At 30.2% G+C, this 9,167-nt stretch overlaps 1 protein-coding gene across 1 annotated transcript; it reads left to right on the top strand.

The window, feature by feature from the left end:
* The first annotated feature begins 5,479 nt into the window (after positions 1-5,479).
* Positions 5,480-8,946, top strand: LOC107857261 (putrescine N-methyltransferase 1). The gene is made up of 9 exons (XM_016702184.2): positions 5,480-5,733; positions 6,306-6,382; positions 6,554-6,676; positions 6,793-6,897; positions 7,035-7,107; positions 7,210-7,281; positions 7,980-8,175; positions 8,418-8,550; positions 8,659-8,946. Exons 1-9 carry the CDS (start codon positions 5,544-5,546, stop codon positions 8,713-8,715), a joined length of 1,026 nt encoding a protein of 341 aa, XP_016557670.1. The 5' UTR covers positions 5,480-5,543; the 3' UTR covers positions 8,716-8,946.
* The last annotated feature ends 221 nt before the right edge of the window (positions 8,947-9,167 follow it).

Genomic DNA, 9,167 nt, shown 5'->3' on the forward strand with positions numbered 1-9,167 from the left:
GTACCAGTATGTGCAGAACTTCAGTATTTTGATTGTACAGGACAGTATCTCTTCACATACCAGTATGTTCATGGCATGATTATTCCTTCTTACTCTAGCTTGATTTTCGTTGTAGTGAGTTCTGAAAATGATGACAGGCTTAGAGGGTTAGCTTGAGGCCACTGTGACCTTAAGCACCATGTGACGTCTTGGGATAGGTTCTTGGGGCGTTACAAAAAGGGCCCACTAATGAAATTCAAAATTAAGTTCTTCACAAGGTCCCTCGAAGGACAAGGAATGCATGCTCAAACTTTGAGCAAAAACGGAGCTCGAATTGAGGCCCAAATCAGCCCGCAAGTTAAGAAATTTAAAAACCAATTTCTAGGAATTTATAAGGCGAAAGGAAAAATTTAATGGGGAAAAATAGTGAAAAATGATCAAGAGGTGTTAATTACCTTAACTTAGCCTCAACGGATAATTTTTCATAATTTTCCAAGCTTCAATAACGACGGAAAAAGGCTTTGACTCAATTTTAGTTGAAAAATACAAAAAACGAAATGGGTATTCTTAGAAACTATAAAGTAATAATCACATAGACAATGATTATATAAGAAAAGTGCATCGAGAATCATAAAAAATAGAGCTTCCTAGTTTCAAAATGTCAAAAATATGAAATGAACTCGGTTTGGATCCTATACTCAACGATGGCCGCTTAAGCGACACTTTGATTGCTTAACCTATTCAAAGGGTAAAAAATACCACTTAAGCAGTCAAATGGTCGCTTAAGAAACCCAATCAAATGGTCAATGGTCGCTAAAGCATCTACACCAGCACCAACAACTTTCAAAACCTATTTTTGACCCTCGGAACTCATCTGAAGCCCTATAAACATGAATCAATAATGCAAATTAATCATAAAATGCATTATGGATTTGATAAAATCATCAAATTTATGAAAAAATATTGTTTACAACAAACTAATCCTCGGAATCCTATTAGGGTATTTTAACTAATTTTCATCTAAACATTCAAAATGAAATATAAAGGCCCAGGACCCGAAATAACTATGCTACCACACTAAATTTGATATTTTAGAATCAATGGCACTATCAAAATTTCCATCTGAGGTCATTTCAATCAAATATGGGTCCTACACCCAAAGGATCGTTTTAACTAAAATTCACCCAATAGCTTAAAACGAGTGCTGAAGTCTCGGAAATCAATCCAAGGGTCTTTCTAGCCTAAAATCAACATTCCAGAGCTGATAGCGCTATCAGAATTCTCCTCTAAGTTTGTTTACTGGGAGTTTTGATTTGAGACCTATTCATTGACAATGGTAGCTTCAAACATGAAAATAAGCCTAAATATCAAAGGACTGCCCGATAATCGAATCGACAGTTTTGATAAGTCATAAATGACCTGTAGCTATTGTGAAAAAACTCAAAATATCAAAAATACATGAAAATCAAGGAAATGACCTGAAGAGTCATTACAGATAGTGATAATTATGTAGAAGGGGAGTTTATTGGCTTGTCTTGCCAGGATGAATAGAGTGACAAAGATTTTTTCCCTGGCAAAGAGGATGTCAACTGGGAAAAAGATAAAGATAATGCTTCTGACGATGAGTCTGGGATGATCATGAATTTTGATGGCAAAGAAGAGGATATTAATGGCAGTAAAATGCAGTATGATAGCAGGTCGGCTTCTGAAGAAAATAATTTGGAGGAAAAGAAATACCAAGAATATTATCATCACTAGATATCAATGACTAGAAAAACTTAAGGATTTCTCCAATTCAAATGAAGATGTGAACATAAAAATTCGTGAAGGAATTCACAACATTATGATGGAACAACTTGATATGAAAGACCTAGAGAGCATGCATAATGTGAAAAATTGATTTATTCAGTATAGGACTAAAGATCTAAGAAATAATTTCACAAGTAATATATTAAATTGAAGTATTGTTCTGTTGTCGTAATCAAATAAATAAAAATAGTGTTATTCGAATGAGAGGTCCAATGAAGATAAAAGATGTTTGCTGTCACCCAAAAAAGGACTCTTTAAAAAATGAGAATAGCAATAAACTGTCAATAAGAAGCCAAAAATATGATGATTCAAAACAGAATCTGACAAGGAAAAACTTTAAAATATTAAAAAATGGGATTGTAAAAAAAAATACAACCACAGTGAAAGTGAGAAAATCTGATATTAAAAAAATTGATGGGAGAAAGAAATTGATGGTAATTGATGATGATGATTTTGATCCTTTTGAATGGTAAGAAAACTATTAAAATGATGATGATTGTTATGCGAGAAAGATAGAGAGGGGATGACGAGTGCAGTCACCATGGAAGGACCACGTCAGTAAACTTGTTTCAAAGATTGTGAATCAAAAAGTCGAAAAGTGTTTTTCATATTAAGCAAAACACGAAAGTGACAAGATAATTGAAAACAATATTGCTCTGATACCGTATAGAAATTGAAATCGAATAGAAATGGTGGATAATATTGTACAAAATCTCATAATTTGGGAGAAATTTCGGATCCTTCCTTGTTTTCTAAAATAAACTCTCATAATTTTCAATTGAAAAAATAAACAAAGTCAAGAAAAAATTGCACGTAACTCAACTAACCCTTAAGAATTTTCAATTTAAATACGATTCGAATTTCACGTGGTATGCATCCAAGTCTTTCAAGGATTTTACAATTATAAAAAAATATAAATTTTATTTTCAGTGGTACTCATCAACAACATCAAACAAAGAAAAATAAAATAAATAAATTGAAATAGAGAGTAGTTTTTATCAAATTGTTTGATTAATATCATAAAGTTTTTGACTAAATTTTGAAATTTGACATCTTGATAGAGATCACAGAAATGAAAGAGCCAATCTTGATTAAGTTATTATCAGAGAAAAGTAAAACATTACTCTTACAAAATAATGATTATAAAAGTATTGTCCAAATCATCATGTATGTAATCCGATATAGGACATATCAACCATATATCTAATGTTTCGAATCACAATTCTTTTTCTTACTAGGTTCTCCATAGACTATTTAAGCATATCAAATAAATTTTTAATACAAATAAGTTACTAGTTTAGGAAGATTCTGACGAACACATATTTACAATGTTGGCTCCTCTCAGCAATAAACTTCATGAAATGCATAGCTACAAAGCCATGTTCGCTGCTAGTGAGTGACATTTCATTTAAAAAGGTTGAATATATGCGGAGACACTTAAAGTCGACACAGTATTTAACTTACACAGAAGAGACAAACAAGTTTCTCAATTAAGTGAAAATCCTTCAAGTTTTAAAAATTAGGTAAAAGAGACAAAAAAGAATCAGTTTTTTTTTAATATTTTTGCTCCAACAACTAAAGAGGTTATCTCAACAACTATCAAAGTTGCTTGATAACTTTGCAAAGTTGTTCGACAACTTTGATAGTTGTTGAGACAACTAATGTAGTTATCGAACAACTGTTCTAATTGTTTAAGCGACTTTATTTCTTTTAATTTAATAACATTGTAGGATCCATTTATCCCTTTTTTTTAATTAAGGACTTGAGAGGAACTTTGAGCTCATTTTTCTCTCTAAACTTTGAGTTGTTTCTATTGACCATCCAAGCTATATCAAATTTACTCCGGGTTAGCTTTTTTTTTGTCGAATTAGCCAAATATGTAAAGAGTGTGTCAAATAAAGAAATGTGGCGTATATATTTAAAATAATTATTAAAAATAAAATATGAGAAGAAAAATATTTTTAAACTAATTTATGATCCAAAAACTAGGAAAAGAAAAGAAAAAACCTTTTTCCTATACCCATCTCCGTTCCTCCGCCACAACGCTACTTTCTCAGCTTCAAATATACTCCATTTTATGTAATCTAAGCTAGAGAAATCTTTACGTTAATGATATTTTCCCATCTTCTAGAATTTTTAATTTTGAAGGTTTGCTAATGTTGGAAAGTGGAAGAATATTAAATTGAGAAGAAAGAAAATAATTGAATTAAAAAAAAATGAAAAAAGAAAGAAAGTTAAAGGTAAAATTGGGGTTTAGGAGGGCCCATAACTAAATAAAGAAAAGTACAAAAAAAAATGCTTGAATATTTTTTGTCACTTCACTTCTCATACTCATACTGTACTTATTAAAAATAAACGGTTTTAAATTAATGTCATTTTACAAAATCAAAATTTAATTGGTTATTTGTTTTCATCTTTATTTCTAGTCATAAATATTAAAAACATATAATATATGATATCCCAAGAAAAAGTAATAAATTAAAAGATTTAATAAATAAAATTAATTTAACTATATTATTTTTTAATTAATTTTTCTTTTAAAAGTCTACACTGAAACATGATAAATATTCCATCTGTTTTATTTATATGTGATGATTTGATTGGGTACGAAGTTTAAGAAATAATTAAAGACTTGATATTTTTTTTATCAAATTATTCTTTATTAAAATAATGTATTATTATTATTTTTAATTAAGTAGTCTTATAAGTGCAATCAATAAGGGTAAAAGTAAAATTTTGAGTTTAAATAATTATCAAATAAGGAAATATAATATTTTTTTTTAAATGAACAAAAAAAGTGATGACACATAAAATAAAAAAGATAATAAAATAGAAGAAAAAATACCTCCCACTTTAATTTTTGTTGTTCATGTGCCTTTTGTGCGCGGAGTTCACAGGGGTCGTTTGGTAGAGTGTATAAGAATAATACAAAATATGGTGTATTAGTAAAGCTTGTATTAGTAATGACTTGTATTAGTTATGCTTACATTAGTTATGCTTGTATTTTTCTTATGTAGTGTTTGGTTCGGTGTATTAAAAAAAACTTGAATTACATAATTTTTAATTTTTTTTTTTTTTTACATAATACCCTCAATATATATGTTGGAAAGGATGCGAAAAATTTTTTGAGGGGTAATAGGGTCTTTAAGCATGTAAATGCATGCATTAGATCCATTGCATTACTAAAGCCATTGATTTTGAGGTATTAGTAATACATACTCAAATATACAATAGAATGTATAACTAATGCTACATAGGGTAAAAAGGTATATCAAATAAGGTACTACTAATATATATTAAACTAATGTATACATTATCATTTCAATACAATCTACCAAACGATCCCTTAATGTGCCATACGGGCAAATAGTGTCAAATCGAAACAAACTTCACCTAGTTTGGGTTGGTCAATATGAACATTCTTAGCTTTAAACGTTCTTATTTAAAACTTGCGCCATCTAATTGTTTTGCATAACGTTCAACCTTATAAAAAAAAATTGTACAAATAATTGCACAAGGACAAGAATATATATTTTAAATCCCAAAATCACTTTGGCACTATTCTATTTAACCACGTTGTAATAATCTGTTAACTCTATTATTATTTCGAGCCACCCCCTCCATTATTCCGTCCCAAACATTGCAACACAAGCACTTCATCACTATAAATACATGGATACCTTGAGGGAGCGGGACATCAAGCTCTACTTCTTCAAACATAATAGTTACTCTAGCTTCTTCAATTTGAAAAAAATATGGAAGTCATGTCACCTACCCACACAAATGGCTCTGCCCTCCTTAAAAATAGTACAAATGGCCACCACATGAATGGCAATTCCGATTACCTGAACGGCGCCACAGCTCATGACAATGGCAGAAAAATATTAGGGAGCTCCAACTCTGTTAAGCCTGGTTGGTTTTCAGAATTTAGCTCGTTATGGCCAGGTTGGTATCAATTAACAAAAGAGTTAAAACTTCTGATCGAGAGAGATTTTCATTTTTACATTTGAGAGATTGTATTATTACAAATAGGGAGTATGAAAATGTCATTTACTTCTATTTAATTGTAAGAAGGCAAGAGGTCGATCTCATGATTTCCTCTACTTCATCTACTCCTCTAATAGTCTCTATAAATTAAAACGGGTAACAATATCACATAACCAACATAACGACATTAAAAAATGCACTATTACAAAAAACAAAAAAAAAAAGGAAAAAGAAATTAGCTACAGATTTTGCTATTTCGTCAATACTCATCATTAAATATCCCATAATTAACAAATAAAACTCTGTTACTAAATAGGATTAGTAACGATTTTTTATTATTTAACGATATAACGTATCTATTGCTAATTCTTGTTTTCTTTTCCATAACAATGTTTATTATATGATCTTGAACTACACCATCGCTATAAAATTTTGAAATTGAGAAAAAAAAAGGGGGGGGGACAACTTGAAGATTAGAATGACAACGTTCACAGTACGTTCTAAATCACAGAAATAATCAAATTTTGCAGGTGAAGCATTCTCACTGAAAATAGAGAAGTTGCTATTTCAGGGGAAGTCTGATTATCAAGATGTCATGCTCTTTGAGGTAGTATTTCAATAATCAGCTCCTCTACATTTTAGTGAGATGTTATAAATAATTATTTAACCTCCCTACATTTCAATACTATGTTATAAATAAATATTTAACTCCTTTACATTATATTTCAATGATATGCAACGTAATAATTTTCTCTACACTTCTTGTTGTTGTGTACAGTCAGCAACTTATGGGAAGGTACTGACATTAGATGGAGCAATTCAACATACAGAGAATGGTGGATTTCCATATACTGAAATGATTGTTCATCTCCCACTTGGTTCCATTCCAAACCCAAAAAAGGTTTTATATTTAAGTCTAATTTATATACATTGATCACATAATTTTTTATATATATTATTATGTCACTTTTTATATGTTATAACAGGTAATTATTTAATTTTAAATTACATTTGTAGGTGTTGATCATTGGTGGAGGTATTGGATTTACATTATTCGAAGTGCTTCGTTATCCTACCATTGAAAAAATAGACATTGTTGAGATTGATGATGTGGTGGTCGATGTAAGTAAAAGGACTGATAAAACTTAATAAAATTATATTCGTTCATACAAATTACAAATTGTTTTTGTTGATACATTTGAAAAACGATTATTGAAAAGGAATTAAAAGATAATCTCTTTTTATTTTGTTTTCTACAGGTGTCTAGAAAATTTTTCCCCTACTTAGCAGCTAATTTTAATGATCCTCGTGTAACCTTGGTTCTTGGTGATGGTGTGTGCATATATCATCACTTCTGTATTACTATTTCATTTAATTTGTCACATTTTTTTTTCTGGTTAATTTATATGCCGTTGGTTCTCTTTTTTCCTTCAGGAGCTGCATTTGTAAAGGCTGCACAAGCAGGATATTATGATGCTATTATAGTGGACTCCTCTGATCCTATTGGTATTCTATTTAATAGAAACACCATTTATATTTAAATACACTATAACAGAGTTAATAATGTGATAATAAAATAATTTTAGTATTTATACATTAATGGCGTAAAAAAATGTCTTACACTATCGACCAATTACCTAAAAGACAATTAAAGCATGTGAGATTAGCGACATCTTAAAAAACAAGACAATTGTAAAACGGATTAAAATACTAAATTTAAAATATAAAATTTCCCACCCACCCAAACCAACCATCATTATCATCGCCGTCCATTATTATCAATTACTATCATTCATCACCTATAATTACCATCCAAGCTCAACTATAACCATGATCATTGTCATCAATTAAATAAATCGCCACCATTACGATTACTACAATCGTCATCACGAAATACTATTAGCATTACAATCATCAATCATTATCGATAATCATTATCATCAACCACCATTGTATATTGACAACTACGGCTATTAGGCATCACCACCACCACCACCATCAGATATCACTATCATCCACCACATTTATAGCACCATCATTAACCACTACTAACAATCGTCATAACCACTAGTTATTACATGCCAACAATCACTAATACCAGCACAAATCTTATTTACACCAACGATAAATAAAATTTAAGCTCTAAGTTAAATCCTTACGAAATTTGTATTAGCTCATCTTTTGTTTCTAAATCATATTTTCAGGTCCAGCAAAAGACTTGTTTGAGAGACCATTCTTTGAGGCAGTAGCCAAAGCACTTAGACCTGGAGGAGTTGTTTGCACCCAAGCTGAAAGCATATGGCTTCATATGCATATTATTAAACAAATCATTGCTAATTGTCGTCAAGTCTTTAAGGGTTCTGTCAACTACGCTTGGACTACTGTTCCAACTTATCCAACGTATCTCTCTTTCCCTCTCTACTTTATTACTTCTATCTACCATCAAATTTTTTTATAATGATATTTCACGATAACAATCTAGTTTTTTTTAATAAAACTGACTTTCATATTGTTATGTTATATTATAATATTATATATTTTCTATAATAGTATCTCATCGTAGCATTTAAAAAAATAAGAGACAAATAACATTGCTATAAAGAGATTTGACTGTACATCTAATATTTTTTTTATTTTTACAGTGGTGTAATTGGTTACATGCTCTGCTCCACCGAGGGGGCAGAAGTCGACTTCAAGAATCCGGTGAATCCAATTGACAAAGATGCAACTCACGTCAAATCCAAATTAGGACCTCTCAAGTTTTACAATACTGATGTAATTTCATATCTCACTATTTCGTTTTTCTGTTTTATTGTTATCTTTTTCGAGAATTTTATAATAAACTTTTCATAATATCTTTTCTTTTCGTGTGTTTCTTTCCAGATTCATAAAGCAGCTTTCATTTTGCCATCTTTTGCCAGAAGTTTGATTGAGTCTTGATTAAATAAAGAATGAAGATTGATGGTACATTTATTGGAATTGTAGGATTGGAATTCTTGAGTTTTGCTATATTGTAATACGTACTGTAATACTGACCTCCAAAGGTCGGTTGATCTATGCAAGTTACTTTCATGTCGCTACTAATAAAACTATAGTACATTATCGGGCGTCAATTACGATATGTAGCAGAGAAAATTTTACATTGAATGTCAGTGTTAATTTCCTGATTCACGAATTGTCTCCACTTCTTCTTTTAAGCAGTTACCAAACTAGCATTTTTTTTATTTTTTTTTTTTAGTTTTGGTATATTAAAATTTTAATTTTAAACAAGTTGAACTAATCCAATTTAACTTCAATTATTAATCAAATTTATTATCGGAAAGCCAAAGGTGTTTTGAGAGGGGGAAGTAAAATTTAAAATATACCTCTTGGAGTTTATTGCTAAGTGATAT

Source organism: Capsicum annuum, chromosome 1, assembly GCF_002878395.1.
Source record: "Capsicum annuum cultivar UCD-10X-F1 chromosome 1, UCD10Xv1.1, whole genome shotgun sequence".
NCBI classification, from domain to species: Eukaryota; Viridiplantae; Streptophyta; class Magnoliopsida; order Solanales; family Solanaceae; genus Capsicum; species Capsicum annuum.